This window comes from Symphodus melops (assembly GCF_947650265.1).
Source record: "Symphodus melops genome assembly, chromosome: 15".
NCBI classification, from domain to species: domain Eukaryota; kingdom Metazoa; phylum Chordata; class Actinopteri; order Labriformes; family Labridae; genus Symphodus; species Symphodus melops.
This window is the reverse complement of record NC_136705.1, coordinates 10,947,177-10,970,039: the sequence shown is the minus strand read 5'-3', so window position 1 is coordinate 10,970,039 and position 22,863 is coordinate 10,947,177. Positions and strand designations below refer to the sequence as shown.

At 40.3% G+C, this 22,863-nt stretch overlaps 1 protein-coding gene across 1 annotated transcript in view; it reads right to left on the bottom strand.

Moving 5' to 3' along the window:
• Positions 1-4,015: 4,015 nt before the first annotated feature.
• pdzd8 (PDZ domain containing 8) overlaps positions 4,016-22,863 on the bottom strand; it is a 37,937-nt gene continuing 19,089 nt past the window's right edge. The window contains exons 4-5 of the mRNA XM_079363495.1: positions 8,346-8,508; positions 4,016-8,233 (exon numbers count right to left, since the gene is read on the bottom strand). Coding sequence (XP_079219621.1) covers positions 5,874-8,233; positions 8,346-8,508 — 2,523 coding nt within the window. The 3' untranslated portion in view covers positions 4,016-5,873. The remainder of the gene's footprint in view (positions 8,234-8,345; positions 8,509-22,863) is intronic.

The window sequence follows — 22,863 nt, the reverse complement described above, 5'->3', positions numbered from 1 at the left end:
TTCCTTTCCTATATGACTTGATTCCTAGAAGTTCCTAGAAAAAAACAAATACTAAGCATGGAGCGAAATCTAAAACAGACAACTTTAATAATGTAGTAACAATAAGTTCATATAGGAAGCATTCCAAAATTGACACATTAAGTGCTGTTAATGGTCAAGGAACATTAAGAGGTATTTTGTGTTGATTATGTCGTCGGTATTAAAAAATGTGTTAGAAATAAGTTAGATTTTTCAAAAATGAATACAAACATACTTAATCCTCACCATTTTAGTGTTTTTGGTCAACTGTATAATCCTCAAAAAAATACTTTGGGGCCCATTTATAACTGTATTTCTCTTCTACTAATCATTATAGTTTTAAACTGTCCCTCTGGAACTAGTCATAGTGATAATCTTGTATCTGTATGACCCTTTCTGAAATAATAATATAATCACAGAAGTTTTATTGTCCGTTATATCAGAGGCCACTGAGTGATGACCCAATGCTTATTCAATGCCAATATCTGCCTTAGTAATGGATTTAACACAGTTGAAGCCTTTCCTTCTATCCAACTTTTTTTTTTACAATGGATTTTTTAAAAATAATTAGCAATTGGTATTTCAAATGTAACAAACTATATTTGTTAATTATCTCACAGGTGAAACCTCATTGGACAGCCAACATTGTGTAAATTATACCAGAATAAACATGCAGCAACCAAGAAGTAGAACATATTTACCATTGAGCATGGTAAGTTCTCACTTTATGTCCTAGTTACCACAAGCTGAAATATGCAGAGGACCAGCAGACTTTTTCCTTCCATATTGCAATGACAGCTGGAAATTAAAACATACTTCAAAGAATATGAAAGGGACAAACAGTCTGGGTAAATACTTTTCTTTTTCTGCTGGTCATCATTGGAAAATGAAGCTGAAGAGATGTGGATGTTTGCTAATGGAGATTTGGAGAACACATTTTGTCATCAAATGAATTGTTCCAGAAAAACATTTTAGCTAGTGCTTTCCATTACTTTACTCCCTACGCTGTGTTGTATGCAAACAACCAAAGTCAGCTCATTTTGTTCATACTGAAAGCAAAAAGCAGAGCGTCTGCCATCTTGATTCTTAGCTAGATTCTGCATTCTTATGCAGTTCTGCAGATTACATGGCTACCCCCCTGTTATTTAACTTGACCAATAAAGTCATTTTACCTTGATAACTTTTATGGAGGCAGGGAATATCATTTCTGTGCCAGGTGCAGCTTTACCCTTCAGAAGTATTTGTGACTTTTATGAAAAAAAAATTTTTTGCTCAGAAAAGCCTGTACTGTCTATTGTTTTTATGATTTAATGTAAGGTTCATAATTATGGGTCACATATTGTTTTTTAAATTGCAAACAAATGTGCCGACTGTCTCATAAAGACATTACTGGACTACGTATGTTGAGTTAAAGACACAAATGATGTTTTTTTTTTAAAAAGAAAAAAAAAATCAGCAGGTCTACAATGTTCTTAGGTTATCAATTTTGTTAATGCAAAATCCTTTGCAAACGTTCTCCGCAAGTGTAGTGTAGATGTCAGTATATGAGTCTTCTAACATGTACTGTGTATCATGGCTGGTTGTTATCTTTATATTTTCCTTAGCTGTGGAAATCCAAATTCTCCATTAAATGAAAATTCTGAAACTATTTTTTTCTCCTCAAAAATGTTTTACTGAAAGAAACTGTAAGGCCAGACAGATTGCAGGGACATTACCTTTTGGTGAATTAGGACCAAATGTCTTGTTATTTGGACTTTTGTTTTCATGTCAGTTTGTATGAAGCAGAATAATCCCATGTATTTGTACCACGGAAATGTCAAATGGCCAAGAAGCTGAAGGCTTTTCAGTTTGGTAACAGAAATACTGACACTGCCTGCGCTTGGTGGGTGAAGACAGCGAAATGAGTTTCCGTGATAGGGAAATGTGGGAGCAGACACGCTGTAATCATGCTGTCCATCTCAACATTGGGCTTCAATTACTTTGCAGATGCCCACACATTACCTTCCTCCTTTCTGTCTTTACTAAGGACCCTGAAAATTGTGGTTATTATAACAACATAGGTGGAGTGAAGCGCTCATTTTATGAAATCCTAGGGATTTTAGGTTTTCTTTTACAAAGAGGAATTTTTGATAGGACATATTATGTAGTTTTAAAGCAATTCATGTGAATTTAATGAAGAAAAACTCTTTTTTCCCCATAACTGTCAAGAAAACCCCCTGAGAAGTGAAAGTCTAATACCGATATCTAAGGATAGAGGGCGTGGCCTTGGGACCCAAGGCGGCCGTCAGATTAGTGAAGATGGAATGAGGCCTGTGACATGTATTTATGTCACATGTGTAAATGGCTCGAACAACAGGCTTGAATAACAATGCCATATAAAAGCCAAGAGGTCATATACAGGTACTAACTCCAGCAGATCAATGGCTGTGTCCTTTTTGAAACTGACTGTCAGTGTTGACTTAACGTATTACCTGACTGTGATAAGTCCCTTAGTTGAACCATGTAGTTCTGTTTTCCCAACCCCCTTAAATATTTGACATCTTTTGCAAAGCAGTGGCAGATCAATCCACGACACTGTTAAGTTCAGGAAACCCAATGTTCAATCATTGGGATTTTATAAAATATGTGAAATAACAGTATCCTGCATAAAAAAAGTTGTTTTAAGGAGAAAGCCATTCAAATAATCTATGAAGCAACAAGTACCACCGTGTCAAAGGTTGCTAGATGTCATTTTTGGGAAAGTCTGTGAAAGAATGCACTTTTTGCAGCAATGTATCCTTTAAGGATGTTACAAAGCTCAAGCAATTGTCAATGGAGTAATTTATACAAAATTCCATTGTAAAATCCCAAATTATAATAAATTCATTTGTAAGGCAACCATCAACTGATCTTTTAGTAAAGCCTTTCCTTGTGCATGGATGTCCACTATGAGATAGAAACTGAACTCCACTGGTGTACTGTAGGTCTTAAATGTTGTCATTAAGTTTCAAATCTTGAACTTTCATTCCTCTGTATGGTGTTTTTTGTTTATAGTTGGTCACAGATTGCACCTTTAAAGTTATTTTACGAGGGCCGATTGAAGCATAAGCAAGGAGATTTGAGTTCATTTGAGCTTGTTTATTTAGGTTATGTACAATAAAGCTTCAACACATGGGCCTTCTGAAAAAACCATGTAGAACATCCCTCACATACACAAAAAGTAAAAAGTATAGAACACCATCTTGACCTGGTGAAAGCTGTGCTGGGCGGTGATATTTGAAGTGCAGTTTCATTTGTTAGAGCTGTGGTGGGGGGTGGGGGCAGAAGCGTGTTATTAGGAGTTCTGTTGAAGAGCACATTGTAATAACAGCAACAGCAAAAGCAGTGCTTCTCGGGCCAAAGGAGGGTAGACTCCTCTCGGGTTCTCATTGGTCCCCAAAACCTACTGGGTCCATTACCAGACAAAAGGGCATCCAGACCACATTTTGAAAGAGAAGACATGGGGAGTCACTCCTGATTATCAGCTTCTTTTCCTACAAAAATATTGCACAAAAAAATCTGGTTATACAGAAATGAGAAAAAAATTGACAGGTATAGCAGCCAGTAAGCCAACATCTATATAAGCAACACATATTTTACACAGAACAGTACAGAAAATGTGAATTTGCTTCCACTTTGTATGGTGTGGTGACAACAACTCTTTTCCAGTTAGCTTAAACCATCTACTCGAAACAGCGCTACATTAAAAAGGAGAAATCTACCCACTGAGGACTTCTACTCAACTTTTGTTTGGCGCACAAGTATTAGTTGGTACATGAGTTTTTGTATTTTTGTAAGCAAATGGGAGTATGTATGAAGAATACATAATCCTAGCCATAAAGCTGTGGTTTCACACCCAAAATGATGATTCGGCAAAATGAATTACTTTTGAACATATGCTATCTGCAGCTACATTGAACTTGGCTTAGCTCGTTTCTCCTCTGGCCTCTGGAGGCTCTTAACATGAAACCAAGAAGGCCACAAGTCTGAAAGCTTACAGATGATCAAAAGTTGAAACTTCCTTGTAATAATGTGTAATAATGTACTGTGAGAAGTCTTGCCCTTACAACATCAAACATAAAAGACATCCAGGTGGATAATGTTGAAGTTTAGTTGAGGTTGATAAAGGCTGAATATTTATTTTAGCGGTGATGGGGTCTGCTGATTGTTCCGCTACGAAGCTGTTGATGTGAACGTTTGTGGAATACTCAAGATGACTACACAAAATAGGTCCATTGCTCTCTCACAGTAGCTTGATTCTGGATCTATTTTTTATCATGTTTGGGGTCGGCAGGTCCACTTCTGTATGCTAAATGTCACTGATCTGTCTATAACAATCTACCAACAGCTGTTGGTATTTTCAAAGAGCTATGAAACTCAATTTGACTATCATCCAACAAACTGAAATGTATTCATGCTGGAATTGGTACTGGATGACAAAATAACAACACTCAACAATACCAAAAATCAAAAAAGGTTTTGTCAATGTTTTAGGGTAGATTTCTCCTTTTGACTTGGGAAGTTACTCCGTCCTTACAAACAATTGTTTTCCAGTGGCTCTCTGATGTTGTAAAATTGATGAAAAACAAATCATTTTGGAGCTCAAACTGGTTATGATAGACATACCGTAACAGGCTACATTAATGCTCGATATTTTGCTCGGAAATTGGGGGGGTGGGGGGAAGCAGTGCCATATGGCTGCATATACACAAAACAGAGCAATGACTGAACATACATTCATTGGGGTCTGAAAAAACAAACCATGAAGCAACATGATCTTCACTTCATCAGATATCTTTTGGAAGCTTTAAAATCCTTTTAACACACATACAAATGTTAAACCCTGAAAATGAAAGATGGTAAAGGTAAAGATCATAACATCATCAGAGCTCCTGCACAACATCCGGAAAGAGATCAGCTAATAAGTCAATAATGTGCCTTTCCCAAGTGCACGCATGAATGTTTGTGAACAATAAACATACTTTGGGGTAGTTCTGAAGACAACAGGAATAAGACAGAGAAAAATTAAAATATAGGTTGTGAAGTCCATCATGTTTGGTCTAACCAATCCGAACAAATGTACCACAAAAAAAAGAAGCAAACATAAGTTTTCAGTATTATTTACGCATCTGCTGAAATCTCAAAAAGCTTTGTGAGCAAGGAGAATCACTTCTAAAATCCAAATGTATTACAGTACAAAGTGCTCAAAACAACAAGATATGTATTAACGATTGCAGGGTTCTTAAACAGATGACTGTTCTCGATGTCTACACCTGCTTAGCCTGCTTTTCCCTGGTAGTATTCACACTGTAAGAGACTAAAGTAGTTCACCTTCATATTGGCTTGTTACAGCAAACAAATTAAACACCTTTATGTCACAAGAGTTGAGTCAGACTGGTATAGCACAGCAATGTGCTCATTATCTGAAGTCCTTATGGCAAAGCTGTTACAGACAATAAAGCAAACTGAATTAAATGCTTATAGGAAAACAAAACTGGAGGATAAACATGCAGCACTACTGAGGGCAGATAATAGTCTAGCTCTCAAGCTTCCCTTTAAAACCAAAGAGCATGGAAACAGCATCACATTGTGCAAATCAAAACATTAATAACAGGTTTACCAAGAATCCTTAGGAAGAAAATACCTCAACCCCTTTTTCACCAAAACACAAAAGAAAACAAAAACAAAAGCATGTCAATCATTTAACACTGGACCCCACATCCTTGATATTTAAAACAGATGTCTGAAATTACCCAATCTTAGAATACAAACTGAAATATTTTTTTTCCTTCAAAACCCGAGTCCACTGCACTCCTCTTCCTCTTTTCTAGTCTCATTCAGTGGAGTGCCTCCACACAAATCTGCTCCTCAGTAATGTCATCCAACAGCTGCACCTCCACAGGGCTGCATATGTCACTGTCATACAACTCGGCCCCCATCAGGGCCTCTTCCTCTGGACCTTCTGCTTTGCTTTTAAAGCCTTGCTGCTCTGAAGGAGATGTGCTCTCCACTGACTCCAGGTCCTCAATGCCTGCTCTGTAGTGGATCATCAGCAGGGTGAGGGCTTGGAGTCTCTCCCCAGACTTTGCTAGTGCAGTACTAATTAGAGCCTTACGCCGGGCATCTGTCGCCTCCTTCTCCTCCAGTAGAAGGGCATTATTGTGCTCCAGCTCCTGGTCAATTTCCTGCTGCAGCTTGTCCAGCATCAACTCTAGCTTCTGGGACCGCTCATCTGTAGGTAGCCCCCGGTACAGGTCACGGCCTATCTCTTTCACAGCAATGAACACACTGTCATCCAGCCCACCTTCCTTGCGTACAAGTTTAGTGCTGCCACCAGTGCCAACAGGCTGCTTTGAGGGGCTTGCACCACTGGTGTAGGTTTCTGTGTCACTGCTCTCATTGTCTGAAGTGTTGGGGGTATGCTTGGGTGAGGGCTCCACCACTCCGGGCACCACATCAGCCACCTGCTCCACCAGCCGAGTCTTAGGTACTTGGCGAAGGTTGAGCAGTCGAGAGCTGGTATTAATGATATGGCGTGTTAGGCCAGTGGTGGCCCTGTTGATAGTTGATTTAGCCTCAGGGTCAGCTCCACGACGTTCAGTCGCTGCCACACAGAGGGGATTCTCAGCAAGGCACTTGTCCTGGCACTTCTTGTGGCAAACATAGGCGCAGATCATACACTGGGAGGCTGCCTTGGTCCAAACTTTCTTTTTGCAATATTCACACCAGGTTGGATTCTGGAACTGGGTGTCCTGGAAGTTGTGACGAACCTCCACTAACTGGATGTTACTAAAGGCCAAATCATCACGTGGTGCTGAGGAGATGTGCTCTCTTTCCCTTTCCCTTATATCCTCATCATGGAGACTTCCCTCTCGCTCCCTTTCTGCCATTCCCACAGGATAGTCAAACTCTCCCTCAGCTAAGTAACAAAAGTTCAGAGTAACATCTCCATAACATAGCTTCTCATTGAAGCCCTTGTGAGTGCTCAAACTGCGTAGTGCAGTGCGGCTGACATTTGCACGGGGCTCTGGTGGCCCCAACCTAAAGGTGCTCTGGTACTCTGCTGAAGAAGTAGCCATACATTCCAGGGCTAAATGCTCCAGCTGAAGGCTTATATGACCCAGGCACAGCAAACTGCCTAACTTAAAGGGATCTTTGCACCACAGGGCCACATTAAGGTACTTATGGTTGCTCTCCACCTCAAACACCACAGAGGCCTTTTGCCAGCGTGAGGTCTGGTTTCGAAACATGGTTTCTGGGGACTCCCAAAGGGAATGGTCCTCCAAACTGTCCCTCGTGCTGCAGGTGCTTTCTGAAGCTTTGTCCTTTGCTTGATCGGCCTTGTTGCTGGTGGTCACAGTGGAGGGGACTGGCAGCTCATCGCTCGACTCTGCTGCCCTGGTAGACTGCTTCACTTCAGACGGTTTCACGCATATTTTCTCAGTACCAGACTTGTCCTCAATGGCTCCAGATACAGGAGTTTTTTCAGGAGACTTTTCAGAAGCAGGGATGGTGGAAACATTTGAAGCAACTGCAGCATTAGTCAATGAAACAGAATCAACGCTTTCCAAAAGACTGGTCTCTGACGAGGCTGATGTCAACCTTATTTGAGGTCTTGGTGGCACAGGGGGGCGAGAAGGGGGAGGTGGGGGAGGGACATTGGGGCGTTGCAACCCCTCAGCCGGATCACTACTAGTCTTATGTGGAGAGGGCTTTGGTGATTCTTTGGGTTGGGGCTTTAGTGGTGACTGGAGACCCACCAGGTTTAACTTGCGGTTGAGGATGGGTGATATTGTACCAAGGGGCTTAGAGGCCAAGTTGGCCACAGTCCTTTTGGGGCTTTGGTTTACTGTAAGTAAGGAGTCCTCCTTGATGTCACTCGTGTTTGAGACACTGCTTATAGGGCCACCTGTCTGGCTAGGTTTGGAGTCCACAATTAACTCCTCAAACTCAGAGTCCATATCTTTGCTGTCGGATATGTCAGAAAGAGTGGTGATCGGAGCTGGGTCCTCTTCATAACCACCTGGCTGGGAAATAAAACCAGTTTCCTCGAGCTGCCCAAACCCTTCCTGAAGAGTTCCCAGGCTTCCAAAAGAGGGAGTCTGATGACGAACCGGCCTCTCGTAAAGTACCACTACCCTGTCTCCAGCTTGTTTCAACAGTTTTGGCACTTGAACCGAGGATGTCACTTTGACACCTGCAAACACAAACAGGAACGGTTAGTTAGTTAGTATGTCTGTGAGGCGAAGAACTGAAGCATATTTCAGTGAAGTTCTGGTTAACAATGCCAACAATAACACATCTCTGACCTCCTATGGCGATGAGGCGATCACCCCTCTGCAGGTCTGCCAAGGCTGCAGGAGAGTTGGGCATGACTGTCTCAATGCTGACATGAACAGCATCGCCCTCAGAGGCAGGGACATGCCTGAAGGTCATCCCAACACTGCCACATTGCCCTTTGAAAACCTCCGTCTGATGCAAACATGTAAGGAGAGAAAAAACAGTAATAATGCAAACCATGTCTACTGTGGTCTGTCAAATGTTGTTACAGGACTGTACTGTTCAAGAAGACAATTGACGATCAATAATAACAGACTGGGTTGACCTTTTTCTGTATAAAACAGGAAATTCTGTCCCTGTTCTGACCCTGTTTTTTTTAAACTTGTGTCTTAATACCATGATAATTGTTTACACTTTATTTTTATGATTGACGATGTATGATTCAAAGTGATTGTGACACAATTCTACATGTCTCGAAGTTAATATTGATTGCCGAAAAAGTCTGTCAAAGATTATGCGAATATCCAGAGTGAACTGAAAGAAGGCCACAACTGTGAGATAATAAAGATAAAGTGTACTGAAGAAGAATGATGTAACATTGTTTGATTGATTTTTTCTAAAGTGTTCACATCAGTAAGTGACCTGAACCAATAAAAAACATGGACACTACATTTACCTATAAAATGTCACTGCTGGAAAAGACATTTTGATCTAAATGAGAATTAAATTTGTTTAAAGAATCGTAAAGGAACAAAGATTACACAAAAAAAGGATCAACTGTGTGTATTTGAATTTGAACATTTATTTATATTGAAAACAAATAAATAAATAGCATTTTCTTCACGGCTGGGTTCTTCATCTTAAAAGTCCTTGTTGAGATCCAGAGAGAGAAAAACCTGTAACATGTCAAACACAAGTGCAACGCTGGCATCTTTGATAAAGGGCTATAACTCAAAGTGGCAATTCTGTAGCCGGAGAGAAAGCAGCAATTAAACCCCCTCCCCCATCTTTATCACAGCCACTGCACACAATCAAACTCACATATGGCAGAGTACACCTGTGGTGACGCAGAGGTGAACTGGTGTATGCCTATCAGGAAGTCTGTTATATCCCCGTCAATGTATCCAGGTAAGAACATCGCAACGCCTGTGCTGATGATCAAAATCACACATGAACAACTGATTTAAACTGTTCCTAGAGATGCTCAGTTTACTGGTGGCACAAGGTGAGAAAACCGTTGAAAGTATAGAGAGTTGAAATGAGCAGAGGGGGGGGGGGGGGGGGGGGGGGGTAAAGCCGAGGAAGGGGGTAGAGGACGGTACAGGTGTTCTCATTTCACAAGACTAAAAGGAGTAGGGCCGGCATGATGTGGGAAGACGGAGACAAATGACTGTAATTTCCCTGCTGTCATTTGTTGCAGTTCTGGTGCAAGGCAGTGATTGAGTTAGAGCGAGTCATGAATAAGCAGATGATCTACACAAGCAGGCAAGGAGAGTGGGGGCGCAGGCCTTACTTCAGTTCCGGGTTAGGGGCTGTGATCCATCCTTAGGATAATCCAGACTCCTGGCTCTACTGAAAATAGGCTTCACCTATTTATTATATGTATTATAAATTCAGATAGTATTGAGTGCACGTTAAATTTGAATCTTTCCAGGTTACAAATCGAGTGTTTTTGCCATTAAAAAATGTATTATAGTATAAGGGTGCATATAATGCAGTATATTGTGTGATGTATGTTGTGAAGCACTTTGTGGCCTTTGTCTGTGAAAGGTGCTATATAAATAAAACTTCCTTATTATAAAGAGAGTAAATCAAAGATGAATCTAATGAGGCCAGTTTATCCATCATTTCCAAAGCTTTAAATGTTCAGATGCTTTAAGGCCTGGTGAATATCATTTCCTTTCAGAGAACTTCCTCGTGTGTGTGTGTGTGTGTGTGTGTGTGTGTGTGTGTGTGTGTGTGCGCTTGTTTGTCCGTCTCAAGGTTTAATTGGATTTGACCATGTTACAGCTCTTACAAGACTCTAACAACATTGTAGAGGCAACAGGTTGCTGTGGGGAAGAATATGGAGGCTAAAGGCCTATTCAGCTTCAAATCACACAATGACCATTACTTAGTGCATACAAGTGGGTCCTGTTGTTCTGAATCCCACAGCGGTATACAACAACAGAAGATTCAAAATCACCTGGGCTGTTACGCAGGAAGTTGAAAGTAATGAGCAAGTCAATCTCTGAATATTACAGTCAATTACATTACAATGCTACAATGTATGTGATTTTAACCTGTCAGGGCTGAGTGGATAACCTTCTTTTTGTCTATTAAGATTCACGTGCACATTCTCCTTGTAGTGATATTCTGCCCTTTGAGTAAGAGCTGGTGAGTGTGGTTGCTAAATATCACTAATTGGACCTGTGTGTGTGTACAGCTGCCTTACTGGCTGCAACGTGCTCATTGTGCCTGGAATAGATTTACAAAAGACAGCACACAAGTCCATTCTGCTGCAGTGCAAACAGTAGCAATCTCCCTTTAACACATTTACACCAGTAACATATGCACACTCACAGACACTCATATGGAGCTGATTATGTCAGTGCACACACAACTCCAGTGAGAAGACTTCTTCTCTTCAGTAGCAGCACTGCTTTCGAAAGTGTATCTTGCTCTTTTATTCTCAAAAACAATTTATAGCCCATGCCAAAGAAGTGCAACAGCTTTTGACTAGCTTATTTTATTGATTTATTTTTTTATAAAATCACTAAAATACACCAACTGGATAAATTCTTATACGTAAACAACAAAAACAGTTTCCATTTCCACAGCTCATTCAATTTAGGTCGCACTCAGAATAGGCAATCCATACCGAGCCAAAGCACGTTTGATCCCCAAATCCAGTTTGTTTGAGGCTTGGCCCTGACACAGAAAAGGTGAGCTTCAGAGCGGTATGGCTCAAGCACAAACACAAGCAAGGGAATGTACAGTGGTTATGACGTATAATTCATCCCCGACTTGCTAAGTTAAAAAATACAGGCACATACAGTCTATAGCTGTTATTTGATAGCTACCAAAAAAAATTAAAACAAACCGCATCAGCTTTTTTAAGACTAAGGAATTCACAACTCTGACCCCTACGTATAACATCTAATTCTGTGGAAAACTCTGCCATTAATTATCTGATAAGGAAGCTTTAAGAATTAATATCAGACCTAATGTTGATAACATTTGCCCTTACGCATCTGCCAACCCAATGCTTTGCTGCAGCGCCCCCTTTTCTGTCTGTAATATTGTCTGTTCTGGCTGAACTGGAAGCTTCGAAACTCCAGAAATTAAAGGGCAGCATTAGAGGGATATCCAATCCAAGTTTATGATTTATAGGGTTTATAGTTTGGGCAAAAGAAAAAGGCAAATGTTGTGAATCAAAAAAAGCTCAATGTTCTCTCTCCCCTGACTCTCCTGAGTGAAAGTAGCTGTTTGTGCTTCTTCAAATTGCAGAGTTTAATTGTTGTGTAATGGAGCTTTCTCTCGGGGCCGAGCAGCAGTGACTGGACTAACCTTGTTAACATCGACTAAGACAACAAGCAGCTCTTGGTTCCTTGTCTGTGAGCAGAAAACACAAATAACACAGCAAACCTTGAACAGGCCGGATGGAAATGGAACAAGTTACGATCTATTTCAGCAGATCCAGTCTCCCTTTCATCTGCTCAGCCACAAAGAGGAAATGAAAGGTTAATGTGTTCCAATGGCAGCTATCATTGCTTTAAAGCTCTCTCCTATACCACTTTGTCTAAAAACACACATCTTCTTTTGATCCCCAAAATAAAACCCTCATTGTATTAAAACACATCCATGACACTTTCTGCTGCACTTAGACCAGATTTCAGTGTGTTAGCTGTGTACAACCACCAAACAGATTAAAAATGAGCACACCCACAATAAACCTGCTCACCTTTTAAACAACAGGGCAGACTAACAAAGTGGGTTAGCACGCTGCAGAGGAGAATAACAACTCCTCAGTTAAGAAAATAGTTTTTTCATTACAGAAATCTGAATGTTTAATTAGAGGGAAACAGGATTTGAGTGGTATTTGGACCTTACATACAATGGTAATCCCTGTGCAACACTTGTATTGAACTATGAACTGTAACAAAGACCACTAGGATATAATATAATAGAGGTTAGGTTAACAAAGTTGAACCCAGACTGCGCGTTAACTAGGACGTCATTCTCTGTAGCCTGTGCACACTAACCACTAGCATCCATTACAATCATTTAAAATCCATCCAAGATTTTTCATGTTAACAAAAGGTCTTAAAAAAATATATAAAAATATCAATGTTACATATTTATGCCGTTTGTGTAAAAATTGTTCCGTTCATTAGGAGAGAGCTGGCGCAGCATTTTCTTACAAATGGTAAAATTGCCTATGGATTCAAAGAAGACTGAGACTGGGACTGAGAGAGGATGAGCAATATACCACTTTATCCCCAAAGGAGAACACATTTTTGTAACTTAAAATGAAATGAAATAAAATAAAATAAAAAGGCCTATTAAATTTCTTATCCAGAGCACCATGCTTATAGAAACTAAATATGCAGCCATCACCTCGACTATGTGTGAAAGCAAAACAATTTTAATGTCTGTAAGCGACATCATAGGAGGTAATCAAGCATCATCCTGTAACCTTGGAACCTGGAGACATTATCTTTGTATTTAGTATTTCGATCGGTGCATTAAATCAGGGTTTGTGGAAAACAGACTGGTTTTAAAGGGTGTTTGCTTTAACCAAATCCTTCATGTGTTCCACTGAGCTCTAAGGCGTAAGTCATCCAACATGTAAAAACTGAAAGCAGTCTACAGAGGTGGCTAGCTGCAGGCTGGTCTGATACCTGGCTTCGGCAAATAAATCAGACGGAGTCCTGTTGCTTGGCTGAACAACCCTCAGCTCTGCAGTCAGCCAGGGTGCGTGTGAGATGGAGGAGGGGGGGGTTGAACAAATCCTTTTCCCTGTCATTGCACTGCTCGGTAATTTAATCTAATACCACATGTCAGATCGATTTGTGTATGGTTATAGGGTACAAGTCGCTGCGGGCCAAGTGCGCAGCAATTCCCTGCCACGTCTGATTAGCAGCCCCAGTGGTGATGAGGGTGGAGCGGGATGATGGGAGGGGGGCATGGCCAATAGCTGCTCAGGTGTTTACATTGGCACTTGTAAGGCATCACAATGACACATAAAATGTAGTTTGTATTCTCTGACGCAATATCTTTGACAGTCTTACAGTATGAAGTCTGCATTTAAAGCAGCTTTCCTTCAAACTATCAAAAGTTTGAAGAGATCCTGTGTCAAGTGTTTGCACCATATAAAATAAACATTGCATTTACAAGTGTCATGAAAGCTTCCTGTTAGGTTAAGTGTGTCCAAATGATAATCTGATATCACTTCCACTGATCCTGCTGACAGCTGTCATTTTAACTCAAGGAAAACAACCCCCCCCATACTTTCACCAGACTTGGTTGAAACAAAGCCTTGAAATGGCATTCTTCATTTCAGTTGCGTGAATCATTTTTGTGAATCTGCCTAATTTATGTGGTGGAAGATAGAGGAACCTTCTAAATTAGATGAAAAGATAAAACCTGCAAACTTTGAGAGAACAGAGACGCATTCTCAAGTGCATTCGTTTGTCTGTTATTCTGAACATTTCACGGTGCTGGCAGGATTTGACGCAGACGTTGAGGGTGCAGCCAGGAGTGGATCCCATACACTGCAAAGAGTTGGCGGTAATCGTGTGAAATCCAGCGGGAGTGGTGAGAGGGATGTTAAAAAAAAAAAAAAAAAAAAAAAAAGTCTGCAGGGCTCTACTGGCTAGCCTCACTTGCCTGTTTAATGCTTCCAGATCGCATTATCCATGATAATTTTAATGTCACATCCATATGTAAGGCATGTGAAGTAGCAAGTCCTCTTGTATTAAAGGATTTTTCTTGCAGATTAGTCATTGAAAATGAGAACTCGAGAGGTTTTCCTTTATGACAGAATGACATACTTCGGCTCAGGTTATATTGCACACATGGCAACGGAGGATGATGTGAATGCAGACAAATGTTTTGTGTAGACCTACGCAGGACTCGACTCAGCCAACACTGGATATTCCCTGATCAACAACCTTTTCTTTGTGAAGGTCAAAAAGAGAGAGTTTGTTTTCTTTTTAAAAATGACAATAAAGCTTCTCTAACCAAAAACGTTTGGGTGAGGGACCCATGCATTGCGTCCTCTCGATCAACCACTGCTAGAGGAAAAAACTAACCAAACCTACAATGTGTAGTGTGCAAAGTAAACGTAGAGTGAAGCAAGGGAGGATTTTTTTTCTCCATTTATGATTAAATCAATTAAATCAATAACATAATTTGAATTTTTCCATCCACCGAACTTCTCCACCAGTCTTCACACCTATTTCCATCTAATACAACCTCAACATACTCATCCAGATTATTAGGCAAATACTGACTCATTACTTTCACAGTTTTAATCTAAAAAAATCACTTATGCTTCAGAGAAAAAACTGTTTGATGTATCATTTAACATAAAAGTAAGATCATTAAGTTTACTTCTACACTTGTGTTTGGTGAGCAGCTGAATCTGAATTTTGAGGATGCCTTTTTTATTACAGGAAGCAGGTTTCAAAAGGATTAAGAACAAAGGAGTTGTTATGGAGACAACGGCAAACAAAAAGGTGCATTGCCTAATTTGCACTTGTATGGACAGCGACGGTGGGTCGGGAGCCCACACGCTGCCTTTATGTGGCACTGTCATTGTCCTGACATTAAATAAATTGGGATCCTTGGTGACCGTTACATCATGCGAGTTTATTAAACGGGAACTACATTTTGAACTACTGCTGTTGGTTCATTAAGGAGTAAGACACCATTTTTTCCCCCCTCACTATCAACTTGGCATTTCTGTCTTTCTCCTCTTTTGAACGCCAGTGCTCGTCTGTCATGCAAACACTGCTCCTATCTCCCTCCTGTGAGATCAACAGGTGCTTTAGATGCAGCTATTGCCAAAGTGTCATTTTGCTTCTCAGAACCATGACACAACATTTAAATATCACCCATTTAACATACGCTTGTTTTCTCCCATCATTTCGGTCTAAAGATAAACAGACTTGACGTCATTACCCTTTCTCAGCTACGTTGGTTATTTCAACTGCAGTTCAAAACAGCAGATTCGTACAAACCCTCATACTGCATCGAGTCAGGCAGGAAGCTAAAAATAAAGGTTGTAATTTCATTTGGTTCTGCTGCAAAAAAAACAACATCCGATATAATATAATTTTTTGCTTAGGAGAAGTAGAAACAGTAAATATACTGAGTGACTACCCCATCACTTTTAATATCAGGGACTGAGCAGAAGAAAAACAGACAAGCCTACATCATGTCAGCTGTCAGATCAGAGATAGAAAGAGAGAGCAATCAGAGTAATTTCATAATTCAAGAGTCTGTATTATATCCGATTTTCTCAAAGAAAATAGGTAGTTTGTCAAACCTACTGTGACTTCAAACGTCCAAGGTACGAAACGAAAAGATAAAACCTCACACTAAACATTGTTAACTTGATAAAAGATTTGTTTTGCTACTGTAGGAAAATTATCAATGATAATCTTTCTGGAAAAAAAACATTGTTTTCAAAGTGTGTAAATCAGATCAGCTGAAAATGCAGACTGTATGGAAGAGGTGGGCTTAGTGTCTTAAAGGAGAAGCTAACACACAAGTGATGCAAACATTTGTTTTTCTCAGTTTTAAGAAAAATGTGGCTTCTTTTTAGTCTTCAAGACAGAAAGATGTTCATCATGTAAATGATCTTGAGAATGACAGTAAAAGATGACAGAGAAGAGCATGCTCTTTCAGACATGGATACCTTGTCAATGACAAGTCGTTGCCACAGAGGCCTGAATTATTTATTGAAAAAAAATAAAGGCTGTATAAGTAACCACTTAAGATGGCCAAAAAGTCCAAAGGCCCACCTTAAATGATCAATAGACATTTTGAGGTTGTATGGTATCCTTAAATGTGTGTGGGGCTTGTATATGCGTTCATTTTGTTGTGTGGGGGAAAGAATCATGCCAAAGGTATCTCCACTTTCTTTGGAGGTGCGAGTTGGTGGTAAATGAGTAATTTGTTGTCCCTTGGTCATGTTTTTACTGTTACTGTTATTGATGGATCTTTTTTTATGTGTGTCATGATGCTTCTGATCTTGTGTAAATGCCTCCCCTTATAATTTACACTTTATTAATCCCACGAGGGGAAATTCAGTTTTTACACTCTGTCTAACACACACATAGGCCGAGATACACACTCATGCACAAACAGGGTTCTAGTGACATGCATTAATGGAGAGGTCTCAGAGTGAGGGGGCTGCCCACAGCGAGCGCTCCAGAGCAGTTTTGGGGTTCGGTGCCTTGCTCAGGGGCACCTCGGCAGTGCTCAGGAAATGGACTGGCACCTCTCCAGTTACCAGACCAGTTTCCGGACTTGGTCCGTGCCGGGACTTGAACCGGCGACCCTCCGGTTCCCAACCCAAGTCCCTACAGACTGAGCTACTGCCGCCCCAATAATAATAATAATGGTTATTTTAACATTTTGTAATGGTAGTCTTTCTTTACAGCTCTTATGGAGGGTTTGTGATAAAATGAATGGCACAGTATAAAATAAAATAAACGTCGATAAACCATCAGGCAAAGAGTCCTCCGTTGCTCGAGCTTGGGATTCATTTGGAGCTGTGGGTAGATATTTGGTAAAAGCTAGCCAAACAAAGCCTCCCCATAACTATCACAGTTACCTTGATATCTGGGCCTGATCTGAACCTAGGGTGTATGTTGCACACCTCGCGTACACAGGCTAATGTCCTTGCTACAGTGGCAATGGGTTCGAGTCCGGCCTCGCCCCTTTGCTGCATGTCATCCCAGTCTCTCCTCTCTTAAACTGTCACATGCAGTGAAAATTGCCCCAAAACTTGATATTGCTATAGTTGTGGTTACCTTATCTATAGTAAAGCCAGGAAGGAACATTTAATATATTAAGAATATATAGAGAACGTTTACAAAAATGCATTATTATAAAATATGTTCTTGGGTATAGTGAAATATTGGGACAAATTAATGATCTGTTGTCCACATCTTCCCCCAAATAGGCAGATGACACAAAACAAGGTATTTAATACTTAATACGTTTTTGAATTATCTGATCAAGTATTCCTGGCTTCAGATGAGGCTTATTTTATAACAGTTTTGACACTCTGACCTATGTAGACAATGTAACAGGTCATTTCTTTTCTAATGAGAGATCACGTCTATAGGCTCAGAAAAAAAAGCACTCTAAATGAAAATAGCAAGAAAAATCTAATATAGCTGTGGCGCTGACGGTCATGCACATAGCAGCTGGTCTATTGAGTTTCCTCTGAGATGAATTGATCTGTGGAGGAAACGATTAGGAACAAGCAGTGTGTGCGACCAACCTCTCATGTCTTTAATCTGCTTTTCAAGTGCGGTCAGCTGCTTTCAAACAGAATAAGAACAGGCCCTTTAATTGGCATGGCAAGGTGGAAATAGATGATAAATGTGTCAATCACCGAAAGTCAATGTTTGTATTAAGAAAAGGGAGCAAGGTGATGGGCTTCCTTACGGTTTGATTATGTGTTGGAAGTAAATGGTGACACAATGTAGCCTTATTTGAATGGAGAGAAGAAAAGGCTCAAAAACATTTCACAACTTTTACAAAGCAGAAGACCTCTACAGAGGTGAAATGTTTGACTCGCAGGATGCTTCAAAACTTTTGAAATGCATGAAGAAATGTATGTTGTCCTTGGGAAATATGAAGATAGTTAGATCAGTTATGAATCCAGGATACTACAAATGAGCACTTCACATAACTGTAGCATCCTCTACTATCAGTGAATGCAAAATGTCGCCTTAAATAGTCAGAAGACACGAGGGAGATGAAAGACCAAGTTCTGAATAACTTTTGTTATTGTTGGCATTAAAGTAGTCAAATTGAAATAAATAAAAGGTCATGCCCAGGTCATGGGGGGGGGGGGAATATGTTTCAAAATGATAATACTTTCTGATTCAATTAAAAATACCATAACAGTAGATGTTATCCTTATTCACCGTGTACTTCTTACAAAATATATAAAACTGAAGGGAAGCCATGGCTGAGATGTCTCGTTGTTGTGAACGTGTGCATGAGCGTTAGTGTGTCTGTGCGCCTCTTCATCAACCAACTGTCTTTCATCAGATGTCCAGGGTAGATTAAAGACACTGAGGGGAACATCAAACAACCCAGTGATGAGGAGGCACTCGTGTGTGTGTGTGTGTGTGTGTGTGTGTGTGTGTGTGTGTGTGTGTGTGTGTGTGTGTGTGTGTGTGTGTGTGCGCGCTTAAATTACCTGCAAAAATTGCCTGTTTGGTGTAAGTGTGTGTGCGTGTCTGTCTGTTTAAAGTGAATATTGACTACAGCTTGAGAGGCCAAGAAATAGAAACTGGGAGAGGATAAGATGAAGGTGAGGACAACAGACACAGCTGTGACCAACACCTTTCTATCCTTGCTGAAAGCACAGATCTCATAGTTCTTTATCATCAGCCTTAGATATAAAACAATAGATGTCTTTTCTTCATACATGATTTGCGACTGAAAAAGAGCAAGAACTTTAACTGTAGTTCAAGATATTTTTGGATTGAGGACAAATGTCTTTCTGTTATATTGATCTGGCCTTGTAGTTGTTCTTCTCAGAAAACCTAAGCAAACATCTAAAGTCGGGACACGACTGGTGCTGAGAAAGTGCATGCACCCCATGTATGAAGGCTGTATTAAGTTTGCGGACCAAGATACGGAAGTTGTTCCTATAGCTGGAGAGGTGCCAGGGCACTTCTCGAGCACTGCCCAGGTGCCCTTGAGCAAGGCACCGCACCTCAAATCTGCTCTGGTGTGGTCCCTGCATTGCAATATGTAGTATCTGACATCTCTCCCCCCCTGGATGTCCACAGGTCCTGCTTGTGTCTGTGTGCGAAGCATGTCCCTATAAATAACAGTGTAAACCCAAACTTCCCTCAGGCATTAATTTCAAATTCAAAAATTAAAAAGATATTTCCGACCCTATCCACTGTCCTATCTCTCCATCAGTGGATAAAACAACACATTTTGTCAAGACTAGGAGCTGTGATAAGCACAAACAACATGCAGCCTCATATAGCCACACGAACACACAGTCTCTCATATGGCACAACCAGTGTTACTGTAGCGCACGTGTACAAACCGTGTCTTCGGTCAAGCTGTCACCAAGCATCAGCACTCAGGGCCGGCGATGGAATCGACGGGGCAGATGTGCAAACATGCCTGACAAGAGTTCCCACCCCCCACCTCAACACACCATAAATGAGTCATAAAAGAAAACGAAACAGCCACCCGGTCTCACCCTGTAATGGAACAGGGCTTCATTTAGCTCACAGGTGGTCTGTGTTGTGCAGATGCTTACACAACACGAGTGGTCGAAGTGAACATCGACCAATGGGAGGCAGAGGGGATGAAAGGACCTTTTTTTGGTATAATAAATATGAAGAACGACAACCTATTCAGAGCTGTTAGCATGGTAGCACTGACAGAACATCAAAAGTACTAATAATATAATTATTTAAAATAAGTGGACTATTCTCTGAAAATGTATACACATTATTTATCAGTGTTAAATAAAACATTAAAAAACAAAAAAAATACCAAATCCTAAATGAATGTTTTTGTTTTTGTTTGTTACCTTTTGTTTTTAAGCTTAACTTTAATACCGATGATACCAAGGACGCACGTGAAACAATACTAGAATCATTAATAGTATATTTTTCACTTCTGGTTTTACACTCTGTTCCTGAATCTGTGACCTCCAGCTCCCAGACACAGTCCTATACTTTGGTTCGCACCGGCGGGAATTGAGCTGGCAAGAGGCCCTTAAATCCCTGAAGAACAAGAGTTGGGGAGAATAAATGTAAACGAGAAGGAAAAGCACAACTTGTTTCAGGATGCTAGCGTCCATAAAGACAAATGCTCCATAAATTAATGATCTCCACTGTCTACTAGAAAGCTACCAACCATAAATGATGAAGTTCTTTTTAAAAACTGCCCCCCCCCTATTTCAGACATAAACATGTTTGTCTCCCAGTGGTGGACAAAGCAAACACAATGTCCATGTTTTCCTACCTGTGTATTCGGGGCTTCTTTCAGTTTGAGTGTGTGAAGAAAACGGTAAAGATCATAAGTCATAAAGCAATGACTAATGCAGAAAAGAGTGAACCTAGCAAATGTCATCGTTTCAAAACCAGTTAAAAATAACCAAGGTTGATGAATACTATTTGGCAGTTAAAAACAACACTCAACCAACCACATGCTTAAGAACTTAAAAAGCTATATTGCACACAATCCTGTGTGGCATTGCATTTCCATAACATGTGAAACCAGCAGAGATGTTCCACTGGAAGACAGAGCCCTAAAGAGCATGCTGGACACCGTCCAAGCCCTATCAGCTGGGAGTGGATTGTCCCTTTGGAAAACAAACACACAGTGGGGTGAAAAGCAGGAGCATGCAGCTCACTGGCTGAGAAAATATTCAAATCACATAAGAAAAACGATTACAGACACAAGACAAGCCGCTATTTTCACAAAAGGAAATGAAGGAGCTCATATCTGGCAATCAGCAGTGGAAAAAGGGAGAGCGAGAGAAAGATGGCGGATTGACCTTTCCCAGATGGTATAGCCTTTAATCCGTACTACAGAGTCCTGCTGGGGACATGCAGACTGGAGGAGTCTGATAATTCAGGCTCAAATGCCACCGTGGATCTGCATCTTATGTGTATATTAACAAAAAAGAGATATGAGAGCTTTGAAGTGTGTCCACTTGGAGCAGGCTGAGTTGATAGTTGTATTGGTAGAGTGGTGGAGGAACCGTCAACATATTTAATACTTATTGGATTGCTGGCTTCATTCTTAAATGACCACAGTCTGTTCACTTCTTGAGTAAGGTTTGGAGATTTCTTACCATGGATGTTAAGTATGTATATAAAATAACTGCTTGTTTTGTTTATTCCCCTATGCTTTAAAATATAGATCAGGCAAAAAAAAAAGAAAAAAAGAATGAAGGTGTGTGAGTTTTCAGACAGTTCTTCTTTGTAACATTTCCTGTTCTGCACTCTGTACTCAAAAGCTTCCCTGACCTGAAATATCCTCATTCTTTTTTTTACTAACAAAGAAAAGATGCCTCTGCATGAACTTTATTGTCAATGCTTTCATGCTTTTCACTTGACCCATTAACTACTAGATTAAAGATGCAAAAGTATTTTGTGTCAATGGGCTTTAAGTGTCTCCAGACATCCAATGCAATATCCCACAGAATCGTTTGCCATCACGGCGCTGATAGCCTGGTGGTTATGTCACGAGTCCTACGTACAGTACGGAGAAGTCTATGTTGCAGCGGCCGTTTGCCGCATGTCATCTCTCCCACTCTCTGCAGTATGATTCCTGCCTCACAAAGGCAAAAAGAACCCAAAAAAAGAATCATTTGTCAAAAAGTCAGGATGTGCTGATATGGATCTCGATATGGCTTTAAGATAGAAGCTAACTCCCAAAGTAAGGTTAGTTTAAACCCCTTAAAAAAGCCTACCAGGACAACATTGTCATACGTTATCTCTGCATTATTATATCAATCGAACTTTAAGATCTTTGCCAACACAAAACCCAAACCAGGATTTTATGAAATTCAAACTAAAAAATGTTTCTTCATGATGCCTCCTCCTGAAATCATGTAGATGTGACTGTTCCACTGTGAAAAAAATGAGACACACTTCTGTGTACTGTAGCATGTTTGAGGGGGTTCTCCCCCCTCAAACATGCCCCCCCCCTTTTTTAGAAAATTTAACAAGCTGCAACCAAAATTAAAGCCCTTAACAGCAGACTGACAATCAGAAGATGTTGTTTATTGTATTTTATTGATTTCAGTTGAAACCCGATTAGATATTTTCCAAATGTTTTGTTACATTTTAAACTGTATGATAAATCTAATCAAAAATGTATCCGTTGATAATATGTTTAAAGTAAACTCTGTTGGTGCAGGTCAATGGTAACTATAAATTTCAGCTCTATAAAAAACAGAAATATTCAATATCTGATGAACATGAATGAAAGAAAGAGGGAGAGGATTTAGTTACTTCTGCTCAGACCTGATATTTCACTTCCCCCTTCTTGGATGAAGGTGTCCGTCAAAATCAATAAACATAATGTGAAAGCACAGTTCAGGACAATTATTTGAGCCGCTACATATCATCCACAAGTGGGTGAGGATAGCAGCGGCGGGTATTGCTGGAGGCAGAGCGGGTAATTTAGGCTGACATTTCACTCTAAAACGCTCATTAGTCACTGCCAAACAAGCCTGATGTGATAACTGTAATATCTCTGAATTGCAACAATTACAAAAGGTTTGCCGGAGGCCTCTGAAAATCTCTCTTTGCAGCTTAAAATGTCAAC